Consider the following 19,816-nt stretch of genomic DNA (forward strand, 5'->3'; position numbering starts at 1 on the left):
CTCCTCACCCCTCCCCTCTGGGTTTTACGCACTACCTCCCAGATCCACGCCGGACCGATGCAACAACAACAACAACAGAGCTCCACCAGAGTAAGTACAGCTATAGGTTGTCTAAATCGACTAAAACAGGAAATATAACACGGTCACAACACTTTTCTAGAGTTATAAACAGTTTCTGACTGGAAAACGCCCTGCCATGGAGCAGAGAGCTGGAAACAGCAGACTGACCACAGGGGGGTCACATGTTGTCTCTGCCGCGCTATGACAGTAAAACAAACCAGACTTATTTAGTGCTAACTGATTAACTTTCACATTCACTAAGTTGAAACTTAAGTTAATTCACATTAACTTAGGTTTTATTACTGTTCAGCGTTTAAATACAACAGTTTTGCCTCATTTCAACTGTTTATCTAAAATGGCCTTTGCAGCACAAAGCACACAGCTTCAGGGTTCTCAAAGTAAGGGCCCAGTCCATTGTGAAGATGAGAGGGTTTCCCTGCTAAATGCACCGGGTACTCTGTTCACAGCACAAGACAAACAGATCACTTCTGCAAAAACAGAAACGCCTGCAAAAAGGGTTTGAATAAGTCATTTATATGTTGTTTGTGATGAAAACAATATTTCTAAAGGGAGCTGCAGTAGTTTTTCCTCCATGTTAGGTATTAGAGGAAGAAGGAGGGGGCTGTTGGTCATGGGGCTGGTAGGTTTCAGGGTGGGGAGTGTTTTAGAGGGCCCCTAAACCTCCCTGCTGCTCCTCTCTCCTGGGCTAACTTTGAGTCCTGTTGTCTTGATCGTTTCAGTGCTTTTCATGTCTGTTAAGTTTTTTTTTTAAGCGTCTTCAAGAATCAAGAAGACTTTATTGTTACCATGTCTCACTGTGAGGAAATTACCGTTGAGGCAGACAACACCGGCTTACGGTGTACAGAAAAAAGATAAATAAATTAGCAGTATCATCACACTTGTGCTCAGCAGACTTAGTATTTACATTTTCTTCTCACATTAGAGCATGCTAAAGATAGAAAAGTAAGAAAAAAGTTCATATCAGAGACGGCAGTAATTGTGAAACTGTGGAAACCTGTTTAATATGGGATTTAAATGACATGTCTTGGTCGAAAATAACACCAAGATTTTTTACTTTATTACCAGAGGCCAAGTTAATGCCATCCAGATTAAGTGATTGATTAAGAAGTTTATTTTTGAGGACTCTGGTCCAAAGATTACAACTTCTGTCTTGTCAGGATTTAAGTGCAGGAAGTTTAAAGTCATCCAGCTTTTGATGTCATCAAGACATGACTGCAGTCAAAGTAATTAATTGGATTCATCAGGATTTATGGATAAATATAGCTGAGTGTCATGAGCATAACAGTGGAAATTAATCCCATGTTGTTTGATAATTTTGATCGGAAGCATATATAGTAAAGAGAATTGGTCCAAGGACTGAACCCTGTGGTACTCCACAGGTGACCCTTTGAGTTTGAAGAAGACATATTATTAATATGAACAAACTGGAATCTGTCTGACATATAAGATTTAAACCAGCCTAATGCTTTCCCCTTAATCCCTACAGTATGCTCAAGTCCTTAGGTGAATATTGTGATAAACTGTGTCAAATGCAGCACTGAGATTTAACAGGACAAGTATAGACACAAGTCCATTATCTGAGGCCATGATAATATCATTAGTGACCTTCACCAGAGCTGTTTCAGTGCTATGATGAGCTCTGAAGCCTGACTGAAACTCCTCAAGTAGGTCATTACTTTGTAAATGTTCACAAAGTTGATTAGCAACTAATTTCTCTAGAATTTTAGATAAGAAAAGAAGATTAGATGTAGGTCTGTAATTTACTAATTTATCTTGATCAAGAGATGGTTTCTTAAATAAAGGTTTAATAACAGCTACTTTAAAAGCCTGTGATGCATATCGATTTACTAAGGATAGATTAACGATGTCCAAAATAGGGCCACTGATCAAAGGGAATATCTCCTTAAACAACTTGGTTGGGATTGGGTCTAACATACAGGTAGAAGGTTTAGATGAAGCTAGAATTTTAGATAGCTCAGAAAGCTCTACCGCTTCTGAACAGTTCAGACACTGCACAGGTTCTAAAGATTCCTCCAACGCTGCCTTACTTACTGAGGACGAGGTAATCATGTTTGGGAGGATGACAATTGTTTTATTTTTGATGGAATCAATTTTATTTATGAAGAATCCCATAAAATCATTACTGCTAAGAGCTAAGGGAGTGGATGGATCAACAGAGCTGTGGCTCTGGGTAAGTTTGGCAACTGTACTGAAGAGAAATCTAGGATTATTCTTATTCTCCTCAATTAATGATGAAAAATATGCTGCTCTAACTCTGCGAAGGGTCTTGTTATACAACAATAGACTGTCCCTCCAGATTAGGTAGGATTCCTCTTGGTGTGTAGAGCGCCATTTTCTCTCCAATTTCCTAACATTGTGCTTCAAGGAACGCAGCTCCGAATTAAACCAGGGAGCCAGCTTCCTGTGAATAATCACCTTCTTTTTCAAGGGAGCTACATTATCTAATGCAGAACGCAATGACGAAGTCATACTGTTAACAAAGACAACTATTTGTGAATGGGAATAAACAATATTGCTGCCATCTGCAGGGCATTTCTGCAATACTGACGATATTAAAAGGGGGACAGACTCTTTAAAGTTTGATGCAGCATTGTCCGATAAAGATCTACTATAATGGAACCCTCTTTTGGGGGTGGAGAACTCAGTTAGATTAAACCCAAATGTTATTAAAAAATTATCATATAGGACAGGGTTGTGAGGAAATACTGGTAAACCTTCACAATCAATGCCATATGTCAGCACAAGGTCTAAAGTATGGAGCCAAGAGTGTGTCGGTTTATGCACATTTTGAGCAAAACCAATTGAATCTAGGATACTTTTAAAGGCTACACTAAGGTTATCACATTCTGTGTCAACATGAATGTTGAAATCCCCCACTATAAAAACCTTGTCAGTGTTTATCACCAAATCAGATAAGAAGTCTGACAACTGATCCAAAAAGTGAGAGTAAGAGCCCGGTGGACGATACAAAACAACAAACAGAAGAGGTTTTATTGCTTTGCAGTTTGGACGAGGGAAACTGAGGGTTAAATGTTCAAAAGAACTGTAGTTATTAGCTGGCCTGGGACTAATTTATAAATCAGACTGAAAAATGGTTGCCACTCCTCCTCCTCTTCCCACAGATCTGGGAATGTGGAAATTTGAATAATTGGAGGGAGTTGACCCATTATACTAACGTAGTCCTCTTGTAGCCAGGTTTCTGTGAGACAAAATAAATCAATCTGTTTATCAGAAATCAATTCATTAACTAACAAGGTCTTTGGAGGGAGAGACCTTATATTTAATAGACCATATTTAATTGTTTTATTTTTTGGTTCAAGGTGAGCTGTATTGGTTTTTATTAGATTTTTATGATTTGTTCCTTTTAGATCAGTTTTTGACCTGTTAAGTTTTGGCCGTGGGAAAGACACCGTCTCAATAGGGTAATTAACAGTACTGAAGCTGCAGAGAGGTGTGTTAAACTACGGCTCTGCTTTCTGGTCTGGACCCTGGGTTGTCAGCATTTAGGAGAACTAATAAATTCGGCCAGATTCCTAGAAAGAAGAGCTGCACCATCCAAAGTAGGATGGATGCCGTCTCTCCGGATCAGACCAGGTTTTCCCCAGAAAACCCAGTTATCAATGTAGCCCACGTCGTTTTCAGGACACCACCTTGACAACCAGCAGTTGAATGATGACATGCGGCTAAACATGTCATCACTGGTCAGATCAGACAGGGGACCAGAGAAAATTACGAAGTGCGACATTGTTTTAGCAAACTTACACACTGAAGCAACACTAACTTTAGTGACCTCCGATCGGCGTGACCGGGTGTCATTACCGTCAGCGTGAATAACAATCTTACTGTATTTACACTTATCCTGAGCCAGCAGTTTCAGGTAAGATTCGATGTCGCCCGTTCTGGCCCCTGGCAAACATTTAACTATAGTCCCTGGTGTCTCTAGTGCCACATTTCTGACTATAGAGCTCCCGATAATCAGGTTCGGCTTCTCAGCGGGTGTGTCGCTGAGTGGGGAAAACTTGTTAGAGACGCAGACGGGTTGGTGGTGACCTGGGGGCTTGTATCTAGAGCTTTGCTTCCTACGAACCGTCACCCAGCCGGCCTGGTTACCCGGCTGCTCGGGTGCCTCTTCTGGAGGACCGCTACATAAAGTAACTCTATGTGGCTCCGCGCTAGCAAAGGAGTGGCTATCAGCTGGTTTTTCTAAAGCACAGAGCCGGGTCTCCAATTCTGACACCCTCGCCTCCAAAGCTACAAAAACACTACATTTAATACTTGTACCATTATCACTAAAGGAGGCAGAGGAATAACTAAACATCTGACACAGAGAGCAGGAGTTAGGGGGAGACGTAGACAGAGACGGAGAAGCAGAGGGAAGAGTAGGGGAGGAAGACATTGTGATGCTAAAGCTAGGCAAGGCTAAAGCTAGGCTAGGCTAAAGCTAGGCTAGCGCCATTTTACCACGCCAAAAAAGCAAACCGCGTGAAACACGAGTTCCCAAGCACGATATGCAGCAACAGAGAATGTTTTAAAAGTCTTTATATGTTAGAAACAGATGTTACAGCAAAGGGATTAAACATAAAAGCGAGAGTCTGGAGCAACAGACCGCAATTCACACCGTGAAAACAGGAAGTGACACAATACGCCTTACCGCAAACAGGAAGTGATGTCACAAATGGTTGAACTGCGAGAGGGAAGATAATATAACCAAGAAAGGAAAAAGAAGTAATAACCGGGAGGAACCGAGAGTCTATATCGGCTATTATTACCAGGTGGAGATAATTCATGAGGGAGCGTGGATTTAAAATGAATGCGGTGGACCAGCCGTCCACCGTTATGTTACCGTTGCATGCGTGCGCATGTTGGTATGTCAGGAGGTGTTGATGTCAGTCCGTTCCCTGGATGCATTCCAGGGCTTGCTTTGCGCAAATGAGGACTTTTTTTTTTTTCCCAGTGTCCTGTCTAGCAATATGGCAATAGGAATTGATATCTCAATGCCAGGTAGAGCTCGACAGATTTTGCTTTTACAAGTGGGGCAAACAGCTTTCGCCATAGTGCTCCACTTGATTTATGCTTGTAAATAGCTTTATTATGATTCCTGGAAAGAGAATTTCAAATTATATGGACATGACAATGGGAGAGTAAAGGAAGAACAAAGAGTGAAAGAAAAGAAAAAAAAGAGTAGAGGTGAAAGAAAGAGGAGATAAAAGGAAGAAAATGATAAAACGTCCTCTGTCTGCTCCATCACCTGGAAAGAGACACAAAAAGAACAGCACAACCAACAGACATAAAGCAACAGATACACTCGAATAACACCTAGATGCCATTACTAAATCATATATATTATTATGTAAGCTGAAATGTGTAATGTGATATTTGAAAAAAGAAAGTGAAAAAACATAAATAAATAAATAAATAAATTATAAGATTACTGTATATAAGTGAACACTTAATACCTGTGACCCAGCACCTGTGGGAGATGTGAAACTGCACTAGTTTAGGTGAAGATTATCCAGAAATAGCTTGATAGTGATTGTGGAGAACCGAAGACCCACCTTCCCCGAGCACAGAGGCAGGCGTCAGGGGACCCGTAACCCCGGACTCCCAAAGGGGTCCCTAAAGCAGGTCGCCCAGGAGGGGCCGACACAGGATATCTGCAACCCCCCCCCCCAAGGGAGGAGCAGAGACGACCCCGAGGAAATCCCCCAGCCACCGCAATGCCGATGCCCTCAAGAGCCGCGGAGACGAGCCCGTGGGCTCCGCCGGCAGCTAGCCCCGCTGAAGTGGTCCCGGCCATGGGCCCTGAGGGCCAGAGGCCCCAGGGGCGCCCCGCCCCCGCGACGAGGGCCCCGGCCGCCCCCCGGGGGGCCAGGCCCCGCGAAGAGGCCGCCGGGAGTGGGCCGGCGCACGCCCGGGAACCCGCCCCAAACCCGAAGCCAACCAATGCGCCAGGGGGCCAAGGCGCCCGCCAACGAAGTGGAGGAGGGCAGGACGTGGGGGGATGGGCTCCGCACCTAGCGGAGACTTGAGATGTTCTTGGGAGAGGGAGCGGACCACACCCATACCTGGAAAAAAAAAAAAAAAACTCATTCACCCCATCCCTCCCTTGTGCCCCACTCACCACACACAGAAAAAAAAAAAAAAAAAGACGCTGTACACACATTCCCACATAACACTCACATCCAACACTGACCAAAGGGGGGGGGGGTCACCCCAAATCGACTATACGACTGCCTGTGCCCGACCCCGGGCCCCGGCCCCAGACCAGACGCCCCCCGGACCGGGCCCCCCCCCAAGAGGGCGGGCCAACACGACCCGCACGAGCCACCCGGCCAGAGCCCCCCCTCCCCCTAAATACCTAATAAACCCCCTCCCTCCCCCCACCTTACCCTTGCCATCCCTGCCCCCCGCCCCCTGGGGGGAGCAGAGGCATCAGCCCCAGACCTGGCAAGCCGCTGACTGCACACCGCAGCCCCCCGCCAAGACCCCGGACACAGTGGCCCGCACCTCCTCCAGGCCCCAGACTCCTTGCCGCCATCGGAGAACGGGGGTGTACAGAAGACCCCGACCCTCCCTACGCCTGCTCAAATGTTGTGTTGTTGCATGTTGTTCTCAAGTGCGTTTAAAAACTGGGAGCGCCGAAGGGGATGCACGGCACAGCCCACCCCCCTTCCGGAAGGTAGCTGTTGCCAGCGCACCCCCTCCGTGTGACTGCCCAGAACCCTCAATGTCTAAGTGGGAGAGGAGGTGAAGGGAGCCGTCCGAGGTGAGGCCCACACAACATAAGCCCCCCCCCAGACGTCTTCCCCCCCACTCCCCCCTACCATGGCCTATATGAGTGTGCGATGTGAAAAATGTTTCAAGTGAAAGTGTCTAAGATGCATGATAAAATTGGGGAGAGGGGCGTCACCAGAAAGTGGCAACCTCCAGTAACGCCCCCTCCCTCATGACCTACATGTGTGGCGGCGTGATGGAGCAGGCAGAGGGAGGAGTCCGGGGATGGGGAGCAAATGACTGGGAAGCCAACCCAGGGAGCCAGCTCCCCTACTGACTCCAATAGGCACCCCCGCTCCCCGAAAGCCCCACCCAGAGAAGGGGGCCTCGCCAGCGGCACCACCGTAGCCCGGGGGCCAGGGAGAGGCCGCAGGGCCCGCCAGCCAACCACCCACCAGGACCAACACCTCTACCTCCCCCAGCCCGCCCCCCATGCCTACTGTATTTAACCCCCCCAAAAAAAAAAGAAAAAAAAAAAAAAAAAAAAAAAAAAAAAAAAAAGAAAAATTGTTAATAATAATAATAATAATAATAATAATAATAATAATAATATATAATTAAATAAATAAATTAATAGGATGGGGGACCCCGCACGAGCCATCCCAAACCCCACCCCCCAGGTGAAACCCGCACCGGAAGACGACATGGACCAGGACCGTGACAGGGGGCCGGACACAAGCCCACCATAACGTCAACCCCCCCCCCCCCACCCGTGGATTTAATCCCTCCCCAACACTAACGTTCAAACAACTCACCATACATTCGACAGTAGACATCCAGGCTGGGTAGATCCCTACTCCCCCTCCTTTCCCCCTCCCCCCACTGGCAGAGTGCCTATCCAATGAAGGAGAAGAGCATCTGCCCAGAGGTGTTAATGACCATGCCCCCCTACCAGCTCAACGGGCTCCGAGGCCCCCCAGCGCACCAGAGGCCCCGTGCAGGGGCGGACACCCGGGCGCGCGCCGGCCCACACCAAAAGCGGCACACCCCCCGGAACCGGAACCCCCGAGGCCCCGCCGGGGCCCGCGCCCGAGGGCGGTGCGCCCCAGGGACCCCAGACCCCCAGACCCACCCCGGCCCCACCCAGCGGCAGCACAGCTACCAGGTCAGTAACCCACGTCCGTCAACACGCAGCTCACAAAGAGCGCCGCAAGCGGCCGCTGTAGGCCACCCGTAGGCCTCCCAAACTCCCTCCAGATGGGGGCAACAGACCCCGGAGCCGGATCCACCAGGCGCCCTACTCCAAGTGCCCCCAGGGCCCCAGGAACCCCTCCACCCAGCCACTGCGCCCTGCAGGAAGCAACCCACCGCCCCCTATTCCACTAAGTGATGGTGTTGATCAGAGGAGCCCAAAGAGACCAATCAGATGTGGAAGCAGATGCTGTCACTAGATTAATATGATCCAACAAAAGATCTCTATACTGATTGATACTGAGATTTTGTTTACTTTTCCAATTCATGAGGATAGTTTTCTTTGCGATGCATAAAGCAGTAAAAACCATGTAAACTATTTCTTTTTTCAGAGGACTTTCCTCAAAATTACCGAGCAGGCAAACTGATGGGGATGGTGTAATTTTACAGCTCAAGCACCTTGATAAGTCCTTACATATCTGTGTCCAGAACCTCTGGACTGGTGTGCATAACCATAACGCATGAAAATAATTATCAGGATGATTGCCTATGCAGTGTGGGCAGATATTAGATTGTGCCAGACCCATCTTGAATAATCTTTGTCCTGTGTAGTGTACTCTGTGAAGGATTTTGTATTGTATTAGTTGTAAGTTGGTGTTTCTAGTCAATTTGAAAGTTCTTAGACATGTCTGAGCCCAGAAATTTTGTTCAAAGGTGCCTGATAAATCTTTTTCCCACTTCATTATAGGAAGAGATATCGAATCATCTATTTTAGTCAGTGTCCTGTATGATTTAGACAGTAGTTTGGGGGGGGTTAAATCTAAGAACTCTATTATATTAGTTGGGACTTGTAAACCACCATTAATATGCTTATATTTATTTTTAATTATAGATTTAAGTTGTTCATATTCCAAGAATTTATTTTTACTAATGCCATATTGCATATTTAGTTTAGCAAAATTGATGAACTCGGTTCCGTCAAGTAGATGTTCCAGATATTTAATACCTTTATTCTTCCAGTATGTAAAGTTTATCATTTTATTATTTTGTAGGATATCAGGGTTATTCCAGATAGGTGTACGACTGCATGGGATAAGGGATGACTTTGTCATTTTGAGGAACTCCCACCATGCTGTTAGAGTAGAACTAATGTTGATATTTTTGAAGCATGTATGCCGTTTTATATTTGAGCTTATAAACGGCAGATCTGAAATCATGATATTATTGCACATTTCCTGTTCTATATCTAACCAAGGCTCATCTAAAAGACTATTTTTTATCCATTTAGAGATGTATTGCAGCCTATTTGCTAAGTAATAGTTATGGAAGTTAGGCAGATCTAATCCTCCCCTGTCTTTAGTCTTCTGTATTGTCTTTAAGCTAATACGTGGGGGTTTATCTTTCCAAAGAAATTTAGAAATGGCAGAGTCTAGAGATTTAAACCAGTCAGATGATGGTTTATTGGGGACCATTGAAAATAAATAATTAATTCTAGGTAGGACCATCATTTTTATTGAAGCTACCCTACCCATAAGTGTGATTGGAAGCGATTTCCATCTTTCAAGGTCCTCTTCTATCCTGTTTAAAAGTGGGGCATGGTTAAGTTTAAGTAAATCTGTTAATTTATTCGACACAGTAATACCTAAATATTTAATATTTCCTGATTGCATTTGTAAATTTAGGGAGTTTTCGAGAGAGCAATTAATTGACAGTACTGTAGATTTAGACCAGTTTAACGAGTAATCTGATACTTTAGAGAAAGATTTTAGTATTCTAATTACTTCTAAAAGAGAATTATTTGAATGCTGGAGATAAAGTAATACATCATCCGCGTACAGACTAATCTTGTGCTCTATTTTCATGCATTTTATACCTTTTACAGCTTTTGTTTGTCTGATTGTTGCTGCTAGAGGTTCTATAAAGATGGCAAAAAGTGATGGAGAAAGAGGGCATCCTTGCCTGGTGCCCCTCTGTAGACAAAAACTGGAAGATATTTGATTATTTGTCCTGACACAGGCTGTTGGAGAATTGTATAGAATTTTTAACCAGTTTATGAATAAATCGCCAAAACCGAATTTATGAAGAGTAGCGAATAAAAATTTCCAATGTACTCTATCAAATGCTTTTTCTGCGTCTAAAGACAATATATTGGTTTTAATGTTTTTACTGCAAATGAGGACTTTAATGCACCTCTGTTTTAAAGTCTAGTCGCTGTCCATCAAGAAAGTATGAGTACTCAATAATGTAAATTTGCACGTCGTCAAAGCAACTTTTAGGACATTATCGTCGCCGATATCTATCACCCACCTCTAGGAGGTGGTGGAGTTTGTGGACAGCACAAAGTTCCTGCGAATTCACGTGTCCTCTGACTCTCCTGAACTGGGAACACCTCCCACCTGGTGAAGAAGGTCCAACAACGGCTCTTCTTTCTCAGGAAATTGGAATGGACTGGGCTTTCTATTTGGCTGCTAACAAACTTTACAGAGCTACAATTGAAAGCATTTTGTGTCTCAGAATCACAGTGTGGTATGGTAGCTTCAGAAGCGAAAAAAAAAAATGCCATTATGGTAACACACAATGACAATAAAGATAATTGATTTTAAATGGTCATCAATCTATTGTGTCATAACTTTTGTATATGAAGGATAATTCACCTTTACAGTCAATTGATTTAGTCCCAATTCGACATCAAATCATCTCAACAATGAAGACTATATAGAAATATTGACTTCAGATTTCAGTGGGACAAATGTTATCTACAGCGTTAAATCAAACTTTACGTTAAGTGCTAACCTTTTTGTTGTTGTGACCTAACATATTTCCATGTTCCTCCTCCTAGATTTGCAGACCAGATGAAGGTTTTGACCCCCAAGATTCACTAAAGCAACACACTGGAGTTCTGAACCCACACTGTTGAAACTTACACACTCACAGTTGAAATGGCTCAAGATGGACCAAATCAGGAGAAAGAAAAGCTCTCCTGTTCCATCTGTCTGGATCTCCTGAAGAATCCGGTGACTATTCCCTGTGGACACAGCTACTGTATGAACTGCATTAAAGACTACTGGGATGAAAGGGATCAGAGGAGAAGCCACAGCTGTCCTCAGTGCAGGAGAACTTTCAGACGAAGACCTGTTCTCAAGAAAAACATAACATTAGCTGCTTTAGTGGAGGATCAGAAGAAAACTGGACCCCAAGCTGCTCCTGCTGATCTCTGCTATGCTGGACCTGAAGATGTGGCCTGTGATGTCTGCAAGGGGAGGAAGAAGAAAGCTGTCAAGTCCTGTTTGTTCTGCCCTGCTTCCTACTGCAGGGATCACCTCCAGCCTCACTATGATGCTCCACCATTAAAGAGGCACAAACTGGTGGATCCATGCAAGAACCTCCAGGAGAACATCTGCTCTCGTCATGATGAGGTGATGAAGATCTTCTGTCGTACTGATCAGCAGTGTATCTGTTATCTCTGCACTATGGATGAACATAAAGACCACGAAACAGTCCCAGCTGCAGCAGAAAGGGCTGAGAAGCAGAAGGAGCTCCAGGTGAGACGACAACAAATCCAGCAGAGAATCCAGGACCAAGAGAAAGATGTGAAGCTGCTTCAACAGGAGGTGGAGGCCATCAATGTCTCTGCTGATAAAACAGTGGAGGACAATGAGAAGATCTTCACTGAGATGATCCGTCTCATCCAGAAAAGAAGATATGATGTGAAGCAGCAGATCAGATCCCAGCAGGAAACTGAAGTGAGTCGAGTCAAAGAGCTTCAGGAGAAGCTGGAGCAGGAGATCACTGAGCTGAAGAGGAAAGACGCTGAGCTGAAGCAGCTCTCAGACACAGAGGATCACAGCCAGTTTCTCCTCAACTACCCCTCACTGTCAGCACTCAGTGAGTCTACACACTCATCCAGCATCAATATTCGTCCTCTGAGATACTTTGAGGATGTGACAGCAGCTGTGTCAGAGCTCAGGGAGAAACTAAAGGACATCCTGAGAGAGACGGGGAAAAACATCCCTGTGAAAGTCACCGAAGTGGAGGTTTCACTATCAGAACCAGAACTGGAACCAAAGACCAGGGCTGAATTCTTGAATCATTCGCAAACAATCACTCTGGATCTGAACTCATTAAGCAGCCTTTTATTATCTGCGGGGAACAGAAAAGTGATTTCAATCGATGAACGGCAGTCTTATCCCGACCATCCAGAACGATACACCCACTGGCCTCAGGTCCTGAGCAGAGAGAGTCTGACTGGACGCTGTTACTGGGAGGTCGAGTGGAAAGGAGAGGGAGCCAGTGTGGCAGTTTCATACAAGAATACCAGCAGAAAAGGCTTTTTAGATGAAGTTGGATTTGGAATGAATGAAAAATCATGGTCGTTTTGGTGTGATGCACAGGGTTACGTTATTTCTCACTCTGAAGTTAAAACTCCAGTATCAGGTCCAGTTTCCTCCATAGTAGGAGTGTACCTGGATCACGGAGCAGGTATTCTGTCTTTCTATAAAGTGTCTGACACCATGACTCTTCTCCACAGAGTCCAGACCACATTCACTCAGCCTCTGTATGCTGGACTTGGGGTTTTAACAGAGGGATCCTCTGCTGAGTTTGTTAAACTAAAATAGTCAGAACTGATCTGAGGTCCGGTGGTTCAAATTTGTATTTTAGTTTCAGTTTGGTGTTGCTGAGAGCTCATTGCTGTCATTTATTTACTGCTCAGAGATCAGCTGTCTTTATGGAGCTGCTTTTTCCATCAAGTTTATTTTGTTGAGGATGGAATTTGGTTGGGTGCTGCCCCCACCTGTTTCTGTTCAGCCATGGAGGCTATCACTGCTCAGGAAGATTTTTTCCTCTCCATCTAAACTAATTAGATTTACATTTATTGCCTTGTCAGAGCAATGTTGTGAAAGGCTATGTTCATATGAGCTGATGGAAAGTGTTGATCGTTATCAATCAGGACAACGGTCGTTATTTTTTGGGACAAAGGGCAGTTAGTTGAGGAACTGAACTGATTTTGTTTCGCTGAATTTGTGCAGGAAACCACCAAACAGTCACTTTAGGATATTTGATTGATTCCACGTTTTAAGGCTGTTGATTATAAACACAAATAAAGCGCACATTTTTTGTGAGTTGTTTCCTTTTTAAATGTTTGGTGTTGTGAGGTTTTGAACGTTGCCGAAGGAGAACTACCTGCTGCCGATGTTCTGGACCTTCTACGTCCTGCTGCCGTCCCCGCGTCCATGTAGCATCACAGAGACGCCAAGAGCAGGAGAGAAGCAACGAGGTCCTCAGTTTGGATCAGGCTTAATTTGACTAAATCTGTGGTTCTTCAAACATGCAGGCCTGTTAGTTTTCAGTTTACGTCTATGTGCTGCTAACATACAATAGCTGATGTTTATACACATGGCATTTCTTAGTCTTTATCCATCACTTTCGATTGTTAACCAGCTTTTTATTCTTTGCAACTGACATGTATGTAATAAGTAGAGTTCAACAGTATTAAAATTCCAAAAAAGGTTTAAAAAACAAAATAACTGGACTTTTTTTCCAAAGTTTGAAGACGTTTCACTTCCAATCAAGAAAGCTTTCTCAATTCAAATGTCTTGAGTAGTGTGGAGTTCCAAGTTTTTATATTGTTGCCCAAAAAGGCCTTATTGTGGCCTAGATAATATGCAAATTAAACCAAAACTGGTCCATCCCTTAGCAATGGGGAGTTGTAACGTTGTTTTTTCTTTCTAAACGTAAATGGCTTCCAAATTTAAACAGAGGAGGGGGTCTCAGGTTTCAACTTTCAAAAACTTACAACACAGCTATAAAGTTAATTCCTTCCAAGTTTCACCTCAAGCCTCATCTCCATGAAGGTGATCATAACATCTCCCCTGTAAGCCAGGCCAACAATGACCCTAACGACTCCCCATTACTAAGGAATGGACCCGTTTCATCTTAATTTTAAAGTTATCTAAGCCATAACAAGGCCTTTTTGGGCAATAATATAAAAACTTGGAACTCCACACTACAGTCATTTGAATTGAGAAAGTTTTCTGGATAGGATGCGAAACGTCTTCAAACTTTGGAAAAAAGTCCAGTTGTTTTGTTTTTTTAAACCTTTTTTGGAATTATCATGACCTGGATGACTGAGAATCTTCACCAGCAACGGTATTAAAAGCACACCCATGGTGAGTTATAAGGCCTAATGAGGTAAAATTAGCTAAACTTGGATGCGCTGTACTTCTGTCCACGAGGGTTAGAGCTCCCATTTCTTAAATATCTCATGAATTCTAAATAAAAGTTATGATATTACATTTTTCCACTTGGTGTCAGCAAAGCTCCAAATAAAAAAGCTGTAGTTTGGTGGAAATCCCCAAGCAAACCCATCACGGTCAGTGATTATATATTCATATGGAAGACTTTTCCTGCCAAAAACCAAGAGCACACATTTTCAGTTTTGAGAGCTCAAGAATGCAATAATTCGTAATATGTTGGTGGAAAACAATTTAATTTAATTTATATAGTGCCAATTCATGAAACATGTCATCTCAAGGCACTTTCCAAAGTCAAATTCAATCAGATTATACAGATTGGTAAAAAAAAATACATTTCCTGTCTAAGCTTATTGTGGCGCCCCACTGACCTTACTATGGAGCTTCAACACAAAACTAACGTTTCTCTTTTTTTTATCACCAAGGTAAAACATTTGGGAATAACATTTGAAGGTACTGCAGCCAGATATGAGTCAAGAATCTTTGTCATGTGTTGTTATAATGAAATGGCTCAGAATGCACACCAATTACACATAACTCACAAACACAAAAAACATTTCTTGTTTTTATCCATTGATTGCACTGGCCCTCAACACTCTGAGAGGCTTAGGCATAAAAAATGGTTCTCAGCAGCTGATAGACTCATTTTTTGGGTTAAAGTCAGCAGTCGGTGCTGCTGCAATATACTTAGATCTTCAAGTTAAGTCTTCCTGGACCTCCTCTAGTCCACTACAACCTCCTTTGTCTTGCTGGGGTTCAGGATGAGGTTATTCCTGGAGCGCCACTGTGTCTGATTGTGGACCCCCTCTCTCTACTGGGTCTCATCATTGTTGGATATGAGACCCACTGCTGGGGTGTTCAGTGTGGCAGATGTGAATTTCCCTATCCTCACCACCTGGGACCTGTTGGTTAGGAAGTCACTGATCCAGGAGCAGTATGGCGGAGATAATCCCAGGCTGTGGAGCTTCAGAACCAGTATGTCTGGGATCACACTGTTTAAGGCTAAGGTAAAGTCCACGAATAGCATCCTAATATATATAAGACCTGGCCCATTGCTGGTCAAACTCCAACGTAGTGGAGTACCTTGCTTTTCTGCACACAGCCCCGCCCCTTTAGCAAAATTGGGGAAATCCTAAAAGTCCTACTTGCAGCCAAGACCTGTCTCCTGTAAATGTGAAGGCCCAGGAAAGTGAAATTAAAAAGGTAAATTTGTATCTTAATGCGTGTTGGGCTTCTGAAATCCCCAGTTTCTTCAAAAAGCCTTGGGATTTCCACAAATCACCTTATGCAAACTGGATTCACCTGAGCCCCGCCCCCTCAACAGAACAAAGATGCTTGTTTATACTTCAAACTCCTGTTTTAGGGTTGTTTCACCAGGTTATTTTGTTTTCAATAGTTGTTAATTACACATTTTTTTTAATCGGTTTTTATTGTGATTGCTTTTAAATTAAATTCCCCCTATTTTGAAATAAAAGGACATAATTCAGTTTGTTTTATTTTCATTTAATTTAATATATGCCGAGAACAATAGTACATTTTGATGATACACAGTGTACATGTCATCACCAAAGCCTACGTCATATGCAGAAGGAGTCTTAAAATGGAAATCAGAACTTTCATTGTTTTTTTTAACCTTTCCTGTCTGGCAGTGTAGCACTAAAAATAGGTTTCTTACTGCGGAAGAGAGCCTAACAAATGTATTTGAAGAGATACCTTTTTACAACATGTATATAATATTTGGAACAGTTTTGGCCTATTTGGCAAAATTGTGTCAAATTGCGACAAGAAAAAAAACGATGTAGAGACTAATCATGGTAATTATAATTTCCATCTGCTTAACCTTTGGTCCGACAAAGCAGGGTCTGCTTTCCAACATTTATGGACCGGAGGAGCTTCATTAACGGGATGATTAAATCTATGAATCAAGAAGTCAAATTAATTAATCACATGCTTTACAGATAAGAGTAAAATATATAATTCTTAGAATTAAAATATCAACTCTTCAGTTGTAATTCAATATCTATATTAGTATTAGTAGTTTACATAAAAATAATTAGCCTATTATCAATTATACGGATATGTTTAATAAGACCTAACCTCTGAACGCTATAATGCAAAGCCAACGTGAAGAGCTCAACAAAAGCAAACATCGTGGATGAGCTCAGTTCTGGTCGCTAAGGCTGGAGCTCAAAGGCACAAAGATGGCTGCAAAATGCTGGGTTGTGAATAAAAAATATAGCTTACGGTGATTAAAAACATTGTGACATACTGGTTTCTGTTTCTGTTTCTGTTTCTGTCAGCCAGTCATTGTTGACCAGCCGTCTTCTGATTCGAAAATAGTTCACAAAGAAATCCCCTCATTCTGTTGTCATTAGGCACTGACTAACGTTCAGCCAGTGTTCCTGGTGCGTTATCATATCAAGGCTGAAAAAGAATACTTTTTAAAACTGCATTTTCATAGTATGGATCATACCATCACTGACCGAGTAGTAGTTTAAGTCAAAAAGAGAAACACCTCTTTCAGGTTAACGGTTTCAAAGTTGAAGTGGCTGATGGTGGGTCAGCCACTATAACTTTGGGTCTCTTCAAAAACTTCCTAAACTAAGAGAATCAGACCAGTCACATATCAAGGTATTTTTAATAAAATGGCTATACAAGGCCATGCATCCAAACAAACATAAAAAAGTTCCACAGACATCAGTGTTCCTCCCTTGGATGCTTTTGTTACTAGTTAACTACAAAACAAGTGGAAAGTCCCAGGCTTTTTCACAAGCCCATTTGAATCTGGTTTCAGAGCTGTTGGAGCAGCAGAGCTCCGTTTAAAGGTGTGCCTGGTTGGAGTGGGAATTCCCAGTTGCCTCGGCGGCCGGGGACTCTGGGACTTCCCTCTACCTGCTGTTTGTGGGAACTAACAGTGAATATAAAGTGCTTAGAAGGTATGTGGAGAATAGCATTGCGTACCAGAATATAACATGCAATATTTTTTAGCGATGTTTTTGGCATTTGATGTTAATGCAGGTATTACATATAAACAGTTTCATTACATTTCTAAAATAAACATATTTTAACGGAGTACTAATGATCAGACGGGGCACTTTCACTTTCATTGTACTTAAAAAAATCCACATTTCTCTAAGACTGGCTTTTCGTGTAAACCTAACGTGAACAGGAACACCTCACTGTTTTCCATTTTTCATGGTTTTATGCTGACAACTCTGTAGGAATAAATATGTCTGCTACAATTTGCCAAACGCTACAGCTTGTAATAAGAAAAATGCAGCAGGCTTTGGTTTTGGCCATTAGTTTCTTATCACTACTTCCAGCTGAAGCTAAAACCAACTGGACCTCAAATCAATTCCGCCTCAGTTTGATGAACTGGGCAGAGTCTCCATCATCTGAAAGCCAAAGTCCAGCATGTAGAGGCTGAGTGAAGATGGTCTGGACTCTGTGGAGGAGAGTCATGGTGTCAGAGATGCTGTAGAAAGACAGAATACCTGCACTGTGATCCAGGTACACTCCTACTCTGGAGGAAACTGGACCTGATACTGGAGTTTTTATGCCATTGTGCAGAAAAGTGTAGGAATCCTCTTCACAAAGTAAAGCCCACGATATGCTATTGAATCCAAATACACAGTCTCCTGAGGTTCCTGCTCTGCTGATATCCTTGTATGCAACTGCTAAATAAACTTCTTCCCCTCTCCACTCCACCTCCCAGTAACAACGTCCAGTCAGACTCTTTCTACTCATGACTTGCCACCATCGAGAAAATCTGTCTGGATGATATGGATAAACTTGTACTTGATCCATTAATGTCCCTTTTCTGTTCCTATTCGATAGCAAGATGTATTTGTTTGCTGTGTTTGGATCCAGAGTGATTGTTTGTGAACAACTTAAGAACTCAGCTCTGGTCTTTGGCTCTTTCAGTTGAGTGACTGTCAGTGAATTGTTTGTCCATGTCTCTCTCAGGATGTCCTGTAGTTTCTCCCTGAGCTCTGACACAGCTGCTGTCACATCCTCAAAGTATCTCAGAGGACGAATATTGATGCTGGGTGAGTGTGTAGACTCACTGAGTGCTGACAGTGAGGGGTAGTTGAGGAGAAACTGGTTGTGATCCTCTGTGTCTGAGAGCTGCTTCAGCTCAGCGTCTTTCCTCTTCAGCTCAGTGATCTTCTGCTCCAGCTTCTCCTGAAGCTCTTTGACTCGACTCACTTCAGTTTCCTGCTGGGATCTGATCTGCTGCTTCACATCAGATCTTATTTTCTGGATGAGACGGATCATCTCAGTGAAGATCTTCTCACTGTCCTCCACTGTTTTATCAGCAGAGACATTGATGGCCTCCACCTCCTGTTGAAGCAGCTTCACATCTTTCTCTTGGTCCTGGATTCCTCTTCTGGATTGTTTGTCGACTCACCTGGAGCTTCCTTCTGCTTCTCAGTCCCTTTCTGCTGCAGCTGGGACTGTGTCGTGGCCTTTATGTTTATCCATTAAGCAGAGATAACAGATACACTGCTGATCAGTACGACAGAAGATCTTCATCACCTCATCATGACGAGAGCAGATGTTCTGCTGGAGGTTCTTGCATGGATCCACCAGCTTGTGCTTCTTCAATGGTGGAGCATCATAGTGAGGCTGGAGGTGATCCCTGCAGTAGGAAGCAGGGCAGAACAAACAGGACTTGACAGCTTTCCTCTTCCTCCCAGTGCAGACGTCACAGGCCACATCTTCAGGTCCAGCTGGAGCAGCTTTGAGTTCAGTGTTCTTCAGATCGTCCACTAAAGCAGCTAATGTGATGTTTCTTTTGAGGACAGGCTTTCGTCTCAGTGTCTCCCTGCACTGAGGGCAGCTGTGGGTTCTCCTCTGATCCTCTCCATCCCAGTGTTCTTTAATGCAGTTCATACAGTAGCTGTGTCCACAGGGAATAGTCACCGGATCCTTCAGTAGATCCAAACAGATGGAACAGGAGAAGTTAGCTTGGTCTAGTTGAACTCTTCTTTGCTCCATTTCAGCTGTCAGTAACAACAACAGCGTTGTGAGTTCCTCTTCCATACAACAGAAAGTGGTTTGAGTTCAGGTTTATATATCAGGTTACTGCTGTGAACGTCACTGGTTCCGCCCATCATTACGCTTGCAAACCAGAGGGGGAGGGAATATGGAAGCCCTGAACACGGTCTGCTTTTTTTTCAAAATATTATTACAACTAGGTGGTTTTACAATGGACGCTCAAGTCAGCTTTAAAGACTACATCTTTTGTTCCTAGTTGGATCTAACTAGAGAACAGAAACTGCAAACTTTCTATATATATTTTGCTTATAGTTGAGGTTGAGGTCAAATACAAAAGTTAAAGTCAAATACAAAAGAAAAAAACATACATAAGAAAAATACATCTAAAAAAATGTATAAAAATGAAGTTTTGAAACAATCATAAACAACATTAGGTTAATCATTTTAGTTTTATTCATTGACCCCCCCCCCCAACTAAATAATTTTAAGAGCTACCACCAGGAGGAGCTGCAGCACCTCTTCACCTCTACTTCCCATGGCATTGTACAGAAACAGTC

The 19,816-nt window shown here is 43.3% G+C and overlaps 2 protein-coding genes across 2 annotated transcripts; one reads left to right on the plus strand and one right to left on the minus strand.

The window, feature by feature from the left end:
* LOC105919672 (tripartite motif-containing protein 16) lies at positions 1-13,127 on the plus strand. Its single transcript, XM_021312037.2, has 2 exons — positions 1-90; positions 10,847-13,127. The coding sequence occupies exon 2, from the start codon at positions 10,947-10,949 to the stop codon at positions 12,621-12,623; it is 1,677 nt and encodes a 558-aa protein (XP_021167712.2). The 5' UTR covers positions 1-90; positions 10,847-10,946; the 3' UTR covers positions 12,624-13,127.
* A 3,752-nt stretch (positions 13,128-16,879) lies between these two features.
* Positions 16,880-19,282, minus strand: LOC118565771 (tripartite motif-containing protein 16-like). Its single transcript, XM_036146738.1, is given in 1 exon segment — positions 16,880-19,282. A coding segment is annotated over 1 exon segment (1,650 nt). The 5' UTR covers positions 19,260-19,282; the 3' UTR covers positions 16,880-17,609.
* Between the last annotated feature and the right edge of the window lie 534 nt (positions 19,283-19,816).

The sequence above is a fragment of the Fundulus heteroclitus genome, chromosome 14 (assembly GCF_011125445.2).
Source record: "Fundulus heteroclitus isolate FHET01 chromosome 14, MU-UCD_Fhet_4.1, whole genome shotgun sequence".
NCBI classification, from domain to species: domain Eukaryota; kingdom Metazoa; phylum Chordata; class Actinopteri; order Cyprinodontiformes; family Fundulidae; genus Fundulus; species Fundulus heteroclitus.

Coding starts and splice junctions, on each gene's coding strand:
- LOC105919672 (XM_021312037.2), top strand. CDS start 10,947: ATGGCTCAAGATGGACCAAATCAGGAGAAAGAAAAGCTCTCCTGTTCC.